Raw genomic sequence first — 18,104 nt, 5'->3', positions numbered from 1 at the left:
AATACAATAAGCATTGTTAATTCCCTACCACTCTGTAACTCTGTAATGTCTGTACTGATCCCTTGCTATTTTGTAAAATGTTGTCGATCTGTTAGTATTTTCCTCCTTTTATTTCTAAAATTAAAAAAAAAAAATTCCTTTCCTGACACTGACATTCCATGGTAATCTTAGCTTCTCTACCTATAAAACTTAACTTTCCACTGTCCCAGTCCAGGCTTTCAATTCAGTGTATGGCAGTGTTCGGGCTGCTTCTTTACACAGCATTCTCCGTGCTCCCTGACTGCTTTGTGAACCCGCCAGACGTAGTCCTGCCCTTACCAGATCTTGTTCTTAGACCTGGTGAACACTTGCTTTTTAAGGATCTCTTCACATTTCCAGTGAGACTGGGTGTAGGGATTCTGTGCCTATTTACTTACTTCTAATTTTATTCTATGCATTTTACTGCAAAAAAAAACTGAAAAATACACAACTCATAGAGTCCATAAGATAAAAGCCAAGCAACTTCTAAGGAGACAGATAACTCTTCATAATACCTGGTCTTGTTTTTAAGGTTAATCATATTAGGGACTCTGTCATAGGCTGTGTATCACCTTTACTAGACTTCTTATGTAACATAAAAAGCTTAGTTTAATGATAGTTTTGTATTCTTCTTGATATTCATTTATTATAAAGTGCATGCTACATGTTTTATGTATTTTTATTTTTTTTCTTTAACTCATTGATGGCTGGAAGCTGGCTTAAAATTTTCACTTTTGAGAAATCTTCCAAAAACATTTCATAGGCAATCTTTCTAAATCTGTGCATTCAGCTAAAGATATCACAAGTCATCTGGCCTTGAAGCTCTTTGCTTATTCACCAGCAGTACAGAGAATATTAGAAGTAAGTGGACATCTATTATAATTTTATTACAATATGTAATACTATAATATTTTACAGTCTTATAAATTGAGGGCCATAAAGGAAATGGAACTTCTTGAAATCACATAGCAGTTTTGACACCCAAGAATTCTCACATCTAGACTTTTCACCAACACTGACTTACTTTAAGGTGTAACAGAGTAGCACACAATGAAATGCGGAGCTCGATTAAGACAGAGTACGACATATACAGGAAAGAAGGTTAGCACTGGAAATATGGTGTAGGTCTAATGATATAGGGTTAAAGCTCAGTCAAGTTTCAGGAGAGATGATTTTCTCAATATTGTAACATCATCTACCCTTTGTACTATCAGAAGAGAGTCCCCTGGCTTCCCCCTCCTTCAAACATGCATGTGGACATACACACAGATATGTACACACTCCTAGCCTTCCTCGGTATATTAAGATAGTCTCCATATGTAGATGAAATTCTTTCCAACTCTGCATATACTTGTAGTCATTGGTTAGTAGATCAAGCTTGGGAGTAAATGTATGTGCTGATGGAAGAAGGGGAGGTATAGGAGGTTGTCCTTGTAGTATACCAACACCTCTTAATGAATGTACATCTAGTGTCTTCAAATGTGCACCAGGAAGGAACAAATAATTTCAGACAAAAGTATCAAACTCCTATGTGTATGGTTTCACTTGAAAAACACAGAAAGGACAGTCATGTACATGCCCCATTTTATGTATTTCATACCACAGAAATTATCCCTGAAAGTATAGCCTTTTCATGTATGTCAGAAAATACAAGATGTCTAATTAGCAATGTTAGTTATGTATACACAAAAAAGAAAATGTTTTCTTTGAACAATGAGAAAGAGGAGTATCTGGTTATCTAATTTCCTGAATCCCCATAGGGAATGTCCTTCCCAAAATACAAGATAAATTTTAAAATGCAGTTCTTTCTGTGCTCTATCCAGATAAAACATAGTCAAATATTGTTGCTGAAATTATGCATGTTAGATAACATAGTATTCATTTACCTTATGTTGAAACAATATGTATTTTACCAGTTCTTCCAATAAGCCTTGCCTGTGGCAGTATGCTTTGTGGAAAAATTCAGACTTTTGAAGTTAGACAAATCTGAGCTTGGTTCTTGCTCTAATTTTGATCATCTAGTAAGTATGGGACATAATGTATATATTATCTAACCTCAGTCTACTCACTAATAAGAATTTCATTGATTTCCTATTATATTTATTATAACATTTATAAAAGTAATATTTGCATATAATTATAGATATAATTTATATTGCTTAAGATATAATTATAGATATAATAGACACTGATCTATATACTCAAATTTTAATAAAATATTTATTATATGAATACTGAAGACACAGAAATATATATTCTAAATATATCTATATTATAAAAATATTTTTCTATAGTTAAAACAACTAATACAATTTCTGTGATATTTATATAACCCTCAGCCACATCATGGGTGATCAGGATGTGACTTTTATGCTTCCAATATATTAACACTTACAACAACTCATACTGACAATCTGTATGTAAAAGGAGCTTCAGAGGAGGCAAACGGGCGGGACAAAGGAGCTTGCTGATGCTGCTTGCAGCAAATCATCTCTTTTAGATTCTTAGTTTATAGCCTGTCACTCTCAGTAAAAGAGTTCTGTTGACGGTGTCAAATTGAGAAGGGTATATACCTTTGTGTGTGTGCACATGATGTGTGTGTGTTTATGTGAGTGTGGGTTGGGGTTTATTAAAATAGGGTAGTTTTCAATGTATTGCCTTCTAAGAGTCTGTGAAATTTTACTTTGTAAGGGAGATGTTTCCAGATTACAGGTATGTGTTACCATGCAGAGATTGAGTAGAATTTAATTTAAGCCCTGTGAAGCATTACTGATGTATTTGAATGAGTTGATTTTCATTAGAATATTTCTTTTGTGCAATTGTACATACTCCTATCATCGTTTTCTGAGCTCCTTCTTAGAGACTGTCTGCCCCTCCAAGTTTGGACAGCCCCTCGGGCTTGAAGCTTGTACAGTCCTTTTTCCATGTACTGCTTTCTTTATCAAAAATCATAGTAGACAAGGAATAGTGCAACCTTTTCTGAAATTGATTTGTTTTTACATTATTGGCATAAGGAATCACATAATTAACTTTGTACTCATAGCAGAGTCAAGGCTGTGATTTATTTGAATGAATCTAGGATTCCATGGAATTAACTCCTATTGCAAAAGTCTAATGGCTTTTGAAATCAGTGTCATTTGTGATAGATGGGAACTAGCATCAAGTAGAAACGTAAAACCAGGCTTCAACACACTGAAGAGATACATCAATAAAAGAGCCTGTATTATTTTTATTGTTTTGTTTTTGTCTTCCTTGTTATTTTGTCATTGTTTTTCTCTTTAAAAAAAAAAAAAAAACTTAAAGAAAGAGCACACACTAGGTTTTTTGTTGTTTATTTTGTGACTTGGGAGACTGAACATAAGGCATCACACATGTGAGGCAAATATTTTATACGAAGTTTAATTCCAATCCCTTCTCAATAATTTTTATTTTGAGACAGAGTTTTGCTAATTTGCGAGCTTGCCTGGAACTCACAATCCTTTGCCTAGTTGTTTGGATTACAGCCTTGCACCAACACACCCAACCAGTAGTGTGCATTTCAAAGGAACGACTAAAAGGAAAATCAAACAGATAAACACACAAAACACCCTCATAATCTGATAACTCTTACAAAGCAAAGAGCTAAAATCAGACATCAAATCAGCCATTTCTAAACCAGGACACCAGGCAAGAATCAGATCACAAGTTTAAGTTTCTGTCAAGTCTTAATCTAGTCCAAGCTACAGAGATGTTTCTTTAACATAAATAAGAATATAATTTGTTGAAATTCAGAAACTGTTGTTTGTTGTTTGCTCACTTGCTGGATTATGGTATTAAAAGACTAAAACAATGTTCGTACTTCTTTAGGTCATAGTATCTACCACCTGAAGGGGCCATTTCCATTGATATAGTAAAAAGTCATGATTATTTTATTTATTAGTGATATAAGATTTGCAGCTACTGATGTTATTTATTATAACAATTACTAAAACAGAAAAGAGACTACAAAAAAATTACATCAAAATGGAATCCCCAGGGACAAACTTCCTAAGATTTAAGCATTTTGAGGAACCAGTAGATTTTTGAGCCATTCCTTATTGCTATTCAGCTAATTTTTTGAAGTGATCAGATGAGATAATATATGTTTCTAACTTTTAGAAAGGCTTGGGGTCGTAGACTTCTTTTCCAAAAGACTGAGTTGTTTATGAATGCTGTGCTGTGCGGGACTGTCTCCGAAGGATTGTATTGATTTGTTTTGTTTTGTTTTGAGCCCCTACAGTCATTTTGGTGTGGCTGCTTAAATAAATTGTTACCACCTCGGTGGCTTAAAGCAACGGAAATATGTTCCACCACATTTCAAGAGGCCAGGAATTGAAAATCAGTTTGTGCGGAGATCAGGGTCGCTGCAGGGTAGCAGTTTCTCCTGAGCCTCTGAGAGGAGGGGCCTTGCTCCGGCTGCCGGAACGGCTGCCCTCTCCTCTCTCACGCCATCACTCCAGCCCTGGCTCTGCGGGTGGGCACGCTGCCCTCTCCTCTCCTGTGTGTGCACCAAGACCCCCCTTCCCGCTTCTCTCTTACAAAGACTGGCGCCTACTTAGAACATCCATCGGTGCTGTGCAACCCACATACTTCTCCTAGGGATGAACCCCAGCGAGGGGTATTCCAAGTAGGCGGCAGTCACCTTGGGTGGGGACCCACCCTCCTTAACTCACCCTTCCAGGAAAGTCCTTGTCCATCCCATGAGCACTGGCTATGTGACTTGCTTCCCAAATTTAGCCTCATTTAATTAATGTTACCCTAGCAACTTACTTGTATACTTGTTGGCTGAGCATAGTTTTGTCCACCCCACACGCATCCTGTGCTTTGCCATTGGATCAGTATTACCTAGGTGACTACACTTGTAATCTTATTGATTGGCTATAGTTCTGCCCCACGTGAGGCCCACCTCACCTCACGGCTTTACTCAATAAAACTTGAGAAGTGGGATTAGTGCACAACCTGCTTTCTGGGACCTCTCTGTCCATCTTAGACAGAAGCTTTCTTTCTCTCAATAAGTTCTTCCTACTCTTAAAAAAAGAATTCATACGTCAGAAAAGTGGGGGAAAGTTACAACAAATGTTTCTATGAAAAGACAGTTGTGATAAAACAACAAATATTAGCAAAAGTCTAAAAGTCTGGTCAGGGTCAGTAGAGTTGCTGGAGTCAAGTTTCTGGTTGTGTGTAACAGAAGATGCGATTATAAAACAGAAAAGTCTTGGTAAGTAGTCGTTTCTTCTCTAGGGAGGGTGACCTAAGGAAGACAGGCTGGAAACAGGGCAAAAGCATACTGGAAACGAGTGCAGATCTCGAACATGAGGCCAGCAAGGCCCAGAGTCAGGAGGCAGAATTTTCAGTGGAACAGGAGAAAAACAGAAAAGGATTAGCAGGGAGAACGCACAGGGTTTACTCTAGACTGGAGAGAGCAAGGGACAGCGAGAAACATAGGAACAAAACAGGAAGACGAATTAATGGAGCGATTATAGGATAAAAAGCCTTTGGATGAAGGATGAGTATTTATGCATACTGAGTTTGAGGCTATGTTTGGTCATTCAAGTAGAAATGTGCATTAGGCAGTTTGAAACAATGAGTAGAAGCCCAAGAATTGATAAGCATTTGGAGTTCCTGTATATATAAATTTGAGAGGATCAATTTCATAGTAAAATAAAGTATTAAGAACAAAGAAAAGATGAAACAGCATGGGGATAGCAGACTCACTACGTGAAGAATACACACCTAGAGGCTTGTTGATGTGAAGCCAATCTCATGATGGCAGGCCACCCTGGAGTTTATGTGGAAGACAAGTAATTTTTGGTTTGAGGGACTTAAGGATGACAGCTCATGACCCCTCAACAAATGGGCCAACGTGAAGGGTTCATCTTTTCCGTACATTTTTCTTTACTAATGGCATATATACCTTCTAGACTGTGAAGTACGACAGCCAGATTTACTTTGGATGAACGATTCAGCCAAATTACCATTTCCTATAGTCTAAATGCGTATGTCCTCAAATCCCTCAATTCATCTGTTGAAATTTACCTCCCAGTATGGTAGTATTAGAAGATGAACAATATTATATTGTCCATTTAGTTATGAGAGGGCTAAGCATCCTTATAAAAGAGACCCTAGAGAACTAGCTAGTCCCTTCTATCTGAGGATACTGCCCAAAGGGGTATAATTTATGAACCAGAGAACAAGGCTGCTCCAGTGGCTCTCCAAACATCTTGAGCTTGGACATCCCACGTTCCAGAACTGTAAACAATAGATATCCATTGTTTATGAGCCACCCAATTTATATTTTTGTTAAAGTAGCCCAAGCAGGTTAAGTAACCATTCCATGTTCAGTATATTTTAGTCTCTGGGTAGGATCATACAGCCAACAAAAACCAGAGAAATTCTCCCATGAAGCACTGATGAAATTGAAATGCTCTTGGAATAGTTCCTGTTCTTACTGAAATTGTGGTAACTTTGCTTCCTTTTAGTTTGCATGCATCCAACTCATTTGAACATTTAATGGATAGATGGTGTTCCTTTTATCCCCATAGGCCATTTCATTTCCCTTGCAAATTTACTTTGTGAAATCCTTACAAGTTTTAATTCCACTGTGCAAACTCTAAAAGGGGATCCAATCACTGTTGAAATGGGTTCTAAATAATTATAGCAAATATAAAAAGCAAACTTCAGTATAAATACATAGCTATCGAATGACTGAATTCATTACGATCTGTGAGTCTATTTGAATGCATTACTAAAATAACTAAGCTTCCTCTGGGAGAAGGTCTGTAATCAAAAGAATCAGGGTTTATTTTCAAAATTTTTAATATGGCTGCCATCAGATTAGATTATTTTTAAGGATAAATAATTACTTTTTAGAGGAGTAGAAGACAATTCTATAGAAGTTTGATAATACCTAACGATACTTTTATCTAGACAGAGAATAGGATTTGAATGAACGGCCAGCAAAGTCTTCCTGAAAAGACTTACTGTCCTGAAAAAGTGGCTTTGAAACATTTACTGCAATAAATTATATAGAATATTTCTGTGTATTTTAGCTCTCTCCAAATGAGTGGATCTAGGGAGAAAGGAAAACATTATAAATGTTTTTCTAAAAAATGTATTTTTCTACCACTTTACAGTTTTGCCTTTAAAATGAAGTGTAATGTGTATGGAGGCTGCTTTTTTTTGACTGAAGATGAGTTGCTATTCACAGGAAATGTTCACCAAGAAAAGTTTAAAACCTGTAGATTGATTCATGATTTCTAAGTAAAATAATTATTTTATAAATATTATATTGGTCTGATCTGTACCAAATCATAAACTTGTTTTAATGTAAATGTTAAAAAGTACCATTGATATATGAGTAGATATAATATATGCCAATAAGACTGATAAAAAACCATCAATTTTGATATTGATTCCTTTAACATGGTGTAGGCATTTAAAAACCACTCATTATAAGAGAACGATATTTCTGCACCAAAAGAGAAAGACAGACAATTGGCATACACAAAGTATTTTAAAGTATGTACATAAAAACAGTGTAGACAAAATGTCAAAGTCAGAAAAATGTTCGCAACATGCATGACACAAGGTATAATTTTATTAATGAAGTACTGTTAAAACACACCTCACAATGGGAGTTAGAAAAAAACTATATTTAAGAAATTTGTAATATGATTTTAAGTGTTTAAATGGTAGTTTTTGAATCATTAAATGCATTGATAAAGGCAGGAATATAGTTGAAAAATATTAACTTCTCCCAAACTAAATTACAAAGATGAAATACAAAAATTCAATAAGGCATCAGGATTGGCCGCTGTGATTACAAAACGGGAGGCGTGTGATTGGGAATTAATGTAAATACAGTGGCTATAAAGTTGATGTAGAACCAGACAGACTTTATCTGGCTTTACTCTCTCAATCATGCTGCTAATTTCTCAGTTTCCATTAAATCCACTCTGAGTAAAACCAGGACAATAACACAATGTGCTTCAAAGATAACTGTGAGAGTCAAAGAAGATGATGCAGATTAAGTGTGTAACAGAGTATCACTTCCTAGTTTAACAATTAGTCCTTTTAAATTGGTAAAAACTTTTTTAAAAGGCCATGTGTCACCATACATTGAAAGTCCTATCATGCTGCATAACTTTGACTTCACAAATTTATATCTGGACATACTTTTAAAGAAGTAGATATGAATAACAAGGATATTGAGTCTGGTCTACAACAACGAAAATTTACAAGTGCTGCTGTGTGTTAGACAAGAGAAGACTCTATCTAAAAAACTATAGTCTGTCCACTAAAAGTATGTCTTGGGCAGATTAAGAAGTTGCTACTCAACAGCTAGCAGAAGAGAAACTAAACGATTTTTAAGTTTGTGGATAAAGAGGATAGATTCACTCACGAAATTGGGAACTGCATCAGCAAACTGTAGAGGTTTGAAAATGATCGCACCGTGAAGGGAATGGATTGTCAGACATATATTTTGAGCACAAGAGACTGGAAATGACAAGGTGGAGTAAACTAGAAGTTCAGCTAGTGGGGAACTCGATCGGTGCTGGGTACCACTCTGAGTGGTGTAAGTTTTATTTCTTGGCCAGTGGAGAATCCCTGAAGATTTTGATATAACTTTAAATCCAATACAATACAAGTGATGTAGGCATAGACAGAACGAGGTATTTAAGTCAGAAAGCTGAAGGAAGACACAGGCTAAGACAAAGGTGGAGTCCCTGGACATAAAGCGATTGTGAAGTAGGACAGGAGAGACACTTTTACATATAAATGTCAGGATTTTGTGACCAATCAATATAAAAATCACAGTTTTTATATTGGATTTAAATTCTGGATGACTATGTGAAAGGGAAGAAAATAAGTTCCAGTCAGGAAACAGATGGCTCTAAGATGCTTCAGAAAGTCTCAATAATTAATTTGGTACAGATTTCGGCGCTGATGAGAGGGTTGGGGATGAAGACATGACAAGAAACTGCTTTCCGGGGTCCACTTCATTGTCTGAGAACTATAGATGTTCATCCCACAACCTCTTGAAACATACTTTAAATCACTAAGGTGTAAGTTTTTTCCTTCACTTATAAAAATTTATGTCAATTCAATGGAATTCCTCTTTAATCCTTTTTGAAGTGTTTAAAAATCAACATGATGTTACTTGTAATGAAAGGAAAACATTTCATGAAAAACTAGGAATAGAGTGTCTGATTTTGCCATTATTCTTGGAAGTAGATAATTTTATTCATAACAGTTAAAAAAAGTATCTCAAGATGATTATTTCAAATTTAGAAACACTTTCCATGTTAGCTTTTTAAAAAATAGTATTCCATCTACAAAAGGTCCACTGACTCAATTTTGCATCTTTTATATTTTTGAGCATTTAAGAAAAATATTTCAAACAACCACTGAAAAGTACATTTCTTCCTGATACCTCCAAGGACTTTAAAACAATAAAACTCCCAAAACTCCTGTGCAAGGGAAGATGGCTAAGGAGTTAGGGTTAGGAGGCAAAAGGTATTTTAATTTAGAAACGTAACTGAGCTAAAAAGTATTTTAGCATTTGTTATGACTGCTCTCTAAAGCCCCGGGAAAGAATTTGAAGAGTTTTATGGGCTGGGGGTTACAGTACTGTAAAAATTCAAAACTAAACCACAAAAATAGATGCTGCTTCCATGGTAACATAAAAGAATAACAATACAAACAGAAAGGGAATGTTGAGAACAAAATCCTAAAATCTCTCCTGTTTTAAAGTGAGCAAAAGAAAAATCTAAACCTGCCACTAAGTATTAATTATCCTGAAAATACTGAATTCTCTCAAAGCAGAAGTCATAATGGGAGAGTTTTGTGTGACTGAACTTTTCAATAGTATGTATTTGTTAGACTAGCACGAGGGGCAGGTCACTGTTTGCAGCTAAACAGCACTAAAGGAAGCTGCATTTTTATCCTCAGTGTTAGCCACTGAATGAACATTTTAGGTTTTACTTTTAGAAATAAAAAGAAAAATAATTGAGAACATAAGTGCAAATAACAGGCAAAGAAAACAACTGATGCCAGTGGGGCAGCAGGAGAGACAGCAGACTTGGAACAAGAAACAAGACCTGAGACAAATCCTTTACACATTTTATGGACAAACAAAAGTTAAAATATTAAGGAGTTTATCCATAAATTACTCAGTCAGGTTGGTGGTACTTCAAAACGTTCTTTTCTTCTCAAAAGTCTCCATTTTTATTATAAAGGTAATAAATATATGCAAAATGTGAGGGAAAAGTGAAAATTTACATTCCAACTTCCATTTAGATTTAGTCTCTTTAGAACAATCTGTATTCCAGACAGATGACAATGCATTTCCAGTAGCTCATAGCACTTACATAAGGATATATTATAAATATACAGAAGAAACTCATGTATCTTTTATAAATAATATCATTGAGGCAAGAGGCACTCTAGGTGTTTCCCATTTGTATTTTCAGGGCCAGTACTTATATGCTTTCTTTGGCTACTTTTGTGGCTATACAATATTCCATACTATGAATATACATTAATATTTATTCACCTTTTGATAGATATTTAGTAGTACATATCTGTATACAGTACTAATAAGTATTCATATAGGTTGAAAATAAACATAGTTTCAGTTTCTCATTTATCAATAAGTTGGCATTGTAAAGGTATTAGGATGTATGTAGGAATGGTTTTTTGTCTATTGCTTATTTTTCATTTACTTTATGAATCCCTAAGATTTTTATTCATATCTTTGGTTACGATGACAAGAGCTAAAATTATTCCTTGACAATGTCTTCAAGGTACTAAATGTAAAAACTCTTTGTTCTGACCATAGAGACCTGCAGCTGTTTATTTAACCGGTTTTTTACGTGCCTCTCAATCCCAAGCACTGTGCCGGGTGCAGGGGACGAAGACAGGGTTACAGGTGACTGCGCAAGCTTATTTCCGGGGGTCTGAGCTTTTGTACATAATGTTGCGTTTAGCACTTAGGGTCTGGGTGTATGGCGTCATTACACAAATATGAATGCATAACTACCCTTTCTAATAGTAACCTCACCAGCTTGTTGAATTTTTAAAGGTCGTTTATCTGAGGGACTCTTCTCTCTCATTTTAGTGTGCATCAGAATTAGAGTGAGACCATAAAGACTTTTAATTCTATATGTCATCACGTTTTTTCCCTGAGAACAGCAGACATGACTCGCAGGGTTCTTCCGCACTGCGCCTTTCCCGTCCGGAAGGTGGGCACTCTGCGCGGAGGGGCGGCTCGGACTCTTCCGACCGGCTGAGGCTGTGAAAGCCAGCTAGCTACAGGGATCTAAGAATGGAAAGATACGGTTCCTGATTTCCTCGTGAAATACTTTATGACCTAAACAAATGTCCACATTTGACTGCTTTCAAACCCGTGTGAGGGAATTAAATCCCACACCTTCACCTTTCTGATTCCTAAATGTTCATTTTTATGCGTACATGCTTGAGTACACAAGACTCCAGTCAGTGTGCGGAGTTGCTACACGTGCACAACGTAGTTCAGTTCTTTTTAAGTTCTCTTCCCCTCCTCCTCTTCTCTCCTCCCTCCAAGATTTAGCAGTTTTTACATGAATTTACTAGAATTCCTTTGGTTTGTGGCAGTGTAGGTCTTTTATTTATTGTGAATCAATTCACTAATAACCTGAATCATTTAAATATTTTTCCTTTCTGCCTACATTGTTTCTGTGATCTTCTACCATAAACTCACTTTCCCAAATGCTAGAAATTCGAAATTTGGTTTTAAACATCTGTTGTATGAGTTGAAACTTTGGAACCCTACCTGGGCTTTTAATTATTGATTGTTTCACTTTTTTTTTTTTTCCGGTACCAGGAATCGAACTCAAGACCTTGTGCTTGCCAGGCAGGCGCTGTGCCGCTGAGCTAAATCCCCGGCCCCGATTGTTTCACTTTTAAGGAAAACACTGACTCACACAGGGCCTGGGTAAAGTATGAATCAAAACTCCACAGGGCCACCGCGCTCCTGTTTGACAGCGGAAGGCCACCTGCAGTCCTGAATCCACGTGGCTGTGACGTCAGTTCACGCTAACCAGGAAATTTTAACCCTTAGGAAGAACTCACTGCTGTGATTCTCATCGACTTCTGCGGAACTTGCTACCAGCTGTCTCAAGCTCGGCCTTGTGAACACTTTCCAGAAATTCCGAAATCTTCCTTTGAAAGTCACCACGGAGCAAGGCTGCTCAGGACAGAAGACTCAGCCAAGTAACCTCATTGTAGAGACACTTTCGGAACTCAAATAGAATGCAAAAATCTGTGTTACGCTCTGACACGTTTCTGACAATTGGCCTGATACAACCAAAAAATTTTTCCGAGGGTTTCAGTCAGTCCTCAGTGCTAAGTCATGTACTTAAACATTTCACTGAAATTCAAAACTCATAGAAAGCTTGATACACAAAAATTAACAGAAAAAACAGAGTAACCCTCAAATAAAGTATAACCCTTGAATAAAGTATAACCCTAATTTGCTCATCATGATAAAGTGAAATGGGTCTAAAATATTTGGCTGTCTTTTCTTAGTGTACGTTCACTGAAAGTGTTAGCCTCTGCTTTAATTTTGCAGGACTCTTTTAACATACTTGGGATCATAAATAGCCAAATTAGTTCTCGGTTTGAAGCTCTATTTGTTTACTCAACTGAGACGTTACTGTTATTAGCATATGAGCCATGTCTTCGGCTAACAATTTTAACAATCTTTTCCCCCCGAAGTGTTAAACTGATGAAAAAGAGCTTACCTGGTTTCCTCCCATGCCATGACAATTGAATATACCCACTTTTTCATTTTCTTTCCGGCCCATGTTGTCTAAACATTGATTGGTTTCGACATTTCTTATCTAAAGAGAAGACACACAGAAGAGAGAAAGTAACACATGAGGCAAACAGGCACTTACATCGGAAAAGCTGCGGTGTTATTAAACTACACTGTTAAATACATGACGCAAGCTTGTGAGGAAGTTCCCCAACGAGATCTCGCTGTTAACACTCGTCTTACTTTCTGCATGTCTGCTCTTATGCTCCGGCTCTGAGCTCCTGCCGGAGTAGATCTGCTCGGCACTGCTCTTGGCATTAACATCTGATTAAATTACAGGGTTAGAGAAGGAACATCGACGTGAGTTAGGTATTCTCAAATCCTCTAAAAAGTAAGACAAATAACTTCCCAAATAGCCACAGTTCACTCCGAAACTCTCATGTACCTACCACATGCAAGGAACTAAAGTCACTCAAATTTAAAGAGTAATCAACATATATCGCAATGCCTAAATTTAAAAAAGTAACCATAGTAAAAGGCATTCTGCCATTAATCTTCCTCCACATACACCCCCTACTTTGAACACACTTTTTCCATTGTTTTTGTCACTTTTTAAAGTGGCTTAAAAGTCCTCTTTCCTGAGTATCTTTATGAGGGTGATCAAAAATTTGGTGAAGCCTGTTTTTGCTGTTTGGTGAAGCCTGTGTTTGAAGTGTGCCATGTTCGTAAAAACCTTGTGGTCTATCCTTCTGCCTTATTCACCAGGGTTGGCACCATGCAAATTCTGGCTGTTCTCCAAAGTCAGAGTGAACATGAAATGTAAACACTACGGCAAATTTCACCCAAATGACCACACTTCATTCCTGATCTTCCTTGCAAGGAATTAATTCAGGACTCCAAGGGCGCCACAACAGCATAACTAACATATGTGCGCACAAAAGAGGACTTACAGAACTGCTGCAGAAAGTGCCAAGAACAAGAACAAGAGGGTGTGTCTGAGAGGAGGGGCGATGTTTTGAGGGGGATTAATGGCCTCGTAACCTTTTCTATGATAGATTTTCAAAATTTGAAAACGTACTGTATCTTTCATTCTCAACTGGTGTGGTCTACCCTGTACATTAATAAATATTAATTATGTCATTTATTTCTGTGACTAAGACATTTGTATCTTCTTTCATTCCTACTGCCAAACTTCATGGAAAGTGCTTGACCTGAAGAGAGGCTGTTATAAAGCTAAGCAGAATTTCAAATTGTAGATTCTTCAGAAGCAAGATTAAATTGTCAGCTGCAGGCATAAGGTTCTCAAACACTGCATTAGTCCTCTAACTGACATAAATTAATGAATATTTGAGAGAAGTATAACCAAAAGTGCCATTTATTTTAAAGATGTGAAAATTACTAAATCAAGCACAAATTAATATAAGAGGAGGAAGAGGAAGAGAAAAAAGGATCTTTCTACTGAATGGTTCATTTTGAATAGTTTTTGCTTATTCTTAACTCCAAATACATATTTGTATTTATCCAGTTTCTGAGAAGTTTGTATCTCTGACACATACTATGACATGCATATTTTACTATTCCCTCAGTAAAATTACTTGTATGTCTCTACTTAGCTATATATTGATTTGAGTACACATTTCTCCACATTTTCAGATGAATAAGATTAGAGATTCATTATACCAACTTAGAGAGGATGGATCAGATTTATATGATTAACTTTTCCTGTGGCGAAGGACCTCACGGTCAAGTGCTGGTTCGTGGGTTGGGGAAAAGTGTCATCATTTGCACTGGACCCCAGTCAGAAGATGAGAATAGTGGAGATTAAAGTTCACATTTGATCTGTGTTGGAAAGCGCAGGGCAAGCCTTGTTCCAAGGGCTGAAATAGAGAGCAGCTCTGGAGACTTGATCAATAATCTGATTAGGAAGTACAGAACACATAGCAAAACTGCAGGACAGGCCTTAGGCTTCCAGAAGCAAAGCACATATAGGTTTGAAATGTGCCCTGAATCTGATTTTGGTGGGTTCAGGAAATGGAAAGGGCTGAGCCTACAGGTCAAAGACTGTTCCGGATCTGTAGCTGGACAATACTGAGGAGGCTAATAATTGATAGATGATATAATAAATATGTTTGTATGTGCTATCCACAGTATAGTAGCAGAAAGGTTTCTGCTGGATCAAAGTACAGAACACATAGGTAGAAGTATTTTCAAATCCTTTACATTGGACTCTTGGTAACTTTTCATAAAAGATAAACTTTATGAAAAGCAATAAAATTATTTGTTATTATTGCAATTTAAGATCATAGAAAGTATAGAATAATATATTGCCATAATACTTAGAGGAATAAATATTTCACAAAATAATTTCTTTTAGATGTAACCTATTTTATCTGATGTAAAGGACCTCTGTTAGGAGCATGGTATACTACTTGAATGGATATTACTTAATAACCACAAGCATTTACAGACTGGGTTTTCTTTGTTTTTTTTTTTTTTTTTTACATTATTTCCCCTTTATTGGACAAAAGAAAATTCAAAGCATAACCCACTATGTACTCTGATATACATCTGATAGTTTGACACATGAAATGTTGAAAGTTAAGTGCAGAATTGGAGAATACTTTGCCCTCAATAACAACGTATTATCAATCTCCTTTCTATAATTGATGGTTTCTTTTTTGCTTGTAGAACTTCCCTTGTGTGAATTCAACCAAGAAGCGTTATTGAGGGAATGCACATGTTATGCCAAACACTATCTGAGGTTGGAAGGTAAAGAAGTGAATAAAACATACATATTCTCTTCCACTGTGGAGCTCGCACTTTAGAAGGAAAACATGCAATAAACAAATAGATTTGTAGCATCAAATATCAAAAAATCTTATGAAAAAATATAAAGCACCGTAAGGGCAGAGAGTTTATGAAGGGATGCTATTTTGGAAAGAAGAACAGAACAGTTTAACTGTCAAAGAGACAATTTAAGGAAATGAGAAGGTGGTTTTTCCATCTAAAGAAGAGCTTTTCACACAGGACAACCGATGCTCCTCTTACGTAGTGGGAGGAGAGTGGACAGCACACGGGGCGCGGCCCGGCGTGCACCAGTGAGAGCCAGGAGCGGGCTGAGAGGTCTCCAAGACGGGATAATGCAAAGAACCATGGCTCTGGTCCCAGACATAGCATGGCAGCAGTTACTCTGGCTTTTGTCCTGAGAACAGACTAGAGGTGGAGCCGGAAGCAGGGAAACAAGTAGGGAGCGTATGGCAGGTAGGTAAGCCAGAGAGAACAGGTGCTTGAAGCAGAAGGGTCGCAGTGGGGGTGGAGAGTTCAGATTTGGAACATTTCCAAAGGAAAAGCAGCAGGATTCCCAATTAAACTGGATACGAGCTATGAGAAAAAAAAGCCCTCAAGAAATCTCCAGAATTTAAGCCTAAGAAAATGGGTGAATGATGTTTCTTTACTGGGAACAATACGCAGAGTTCTTGTATGTTGATAGCTAACACTGTTCTTTATACTTGAAAATCAATTTCGCAGATCTGAAGTCCTTGACTGACAATATGTTGTCTGGAGTATCTAAAATGTCCCTGCATTTAATTCCAGGATAAAGGGTTGTTTTTGAAAGTCTCACGACAGTCTGGCTTTTCTTCTATTATACTTAACTTATATTTTTCCCCTTTAGTATACTTACCTGGATGATAAACTGACTTTTCTTTAAAATATAATAGATTTATCACACTATATCTTGGTATTGTCTCCTATGGATCACTCCATCAGATAGGTAGAGTTCTTATTCACTGTGTAGCTTCTATTTTATTTTCAGGAAAGTTTCTTTGAATTATAGTTACTAATATTTATTTTGTTCACTGCATTTATTTTCTATTTAGGATTATTTTTATTGTTGATACTGTTGCTCTTCTGTGTATATCACTCTTGATCAAATAATTTTATTTTATTTTATTTTGTACCGGGAATTGAACTCACAACCTTGTGCTTGCCAGGCAGGCACTGTGCCACTGGGCTATTTCCTCAGCCTAATCAAATTATTTAAAAACTCTTCTTTATTTAAACATTCTTCCCTTTTTTTGAAATCCTAATGACATTTTCTCTTTTAATTACTGAACATCTATTCTTAGATGTTTAGTATTTATTGCTAAAATTATTTTTTCTCTAATTTCTAATTTTTCTTGTGTTCCAGGAGCTCATTTCAGAATTTTCCTAAATTTGATTTATAGTGTTATTTTTTATAGCGGTATATATAACATTATTTTTGCTTCTTTCTAATAATTAGATTACACTTTTCCTTTGTCTTATGAGAACAGAGTTCTGGTGTGTTTGCATTATTTTCAAAGGTATTTTATTCTTATTATTTACAGTCTTACAGTAGTCATCCTTTTTGTATTATTTTTTCCATTTGCATAAAACCAATTATCTTGATATTTTAAGCAGGAGAAATTTATGTTAGGGCAATTTCTAACTTCACGAATCTAGAACTACTTTTTTGGATTGTGTGGATCTGTTCATCTCCTCCCTTTTCAGGTGAGCCTTACATTTCTTTTGCCCCTGTTGCTCCTAACCTCTCAATTTGTGCTTAATTCTCTGAAGTTTCTCCAAAGAAGATACTTCAAATAATGAATTTCAAGAATCTACAGATTTCAAGGTATTTTGATCTTTCGACATTAGGGAGAAGACTTTTCACTTGCCTGTGAAATACCCCTCCCTGTTATTATGGAATGAGCTGGAAGACTTCTCATGAGGGGCTCTCCTCACCAGCAGAAATTTGAGTGCCATCCTCTCGTGGCCTCACTTCTACGACATGCCACACTGTTTTCCTCTGTTTTCTTCTGTAAAGAGTTTTGTATCACATGGGCCAGGAAACTGTCCGCTCATAGTTTGAAATCTATTAAATATCTTGTCAAAGGTAGCTGTCAGTCTTTTGGTTTTACTAACCTGGTGTTCTTTCTGTTTTAATGAGGGAATTAAGAAACATTCAAAACTTGAATTTTTCAAGAATTCTGGAGTAGATTTATTTTCAAGACTACCTGAAAAATGAAAAAAAGTATGTCCTATATTTGACGTATTCTAATTATTCCACATTCCATACGCTTTGGGAGTTTTTCCACATGTAATGACACTTGTCCCTTTCAGTGTTCAGACGCTAAGAGGGTATAAAGAGGCCAGGTTGGCTGGACCTTGAGGCTGGGAGGGTAACTAGATATGGGGGTCTGTGGTTCAGAGAACCTGTCACAGTGAGGTCAAAACCACAGCAAGTGTCTGAAAG

The 18,104-nt window shown here is 36.6% G+C and overlaps 1 protein-coding gene across 3 annotated transcripts in view; it reads right to left on the bottom strand.

Moving 5' to 3' along the window:
• Galnt13 (polypeptide N-acetylgalactosaminyltransferase 13) overlaps positions 1 to 18,104 on the bottom strand; it is a 434,761-nt gene that overhangs the window by 32,739 nt on the left and 383,918 nt on the right. For 2 of the 3 annotated variants that reach the window (XM_013517499.1, XM_005390819.2), the window contains exon 11: positions 12,819 to 12,917. In XM_013517499.1, coding sequence (XP_013372953.1) covers positions 12,819 to 12,917 — 99 coding nt within the window. Of the gene's footprint in view, positions 1 to 10,735; positions 11,357 to 12,818; positions 12,918 to 18,104 lie in introns of those variants that run through there. The other variant, XM_013517497.1, reaches the window with a different exon arrangement.

This window comes from Chinchilla lanigera, unplaced genomic scaffold (assembly GCF_000276665.1).
Source record: "Chinchilla lanigera isolate Chin_1 unplaced genomic scaffold, ChiLan1.0 scaffold00039, whole genome shotgun sequence".
NCBI classification, from domain to species: Eukaryota; Metazoa; Chordata; class Mammalia; order Rodentia; family Chinchillidae; genus Chinchilla; species Chinchilla lanigera.
The sequence above is the reverse complement of the archived record's forward strand: the minus strand, read 5'-3'. Positions and strand labels throughout refer to the sequence as shown.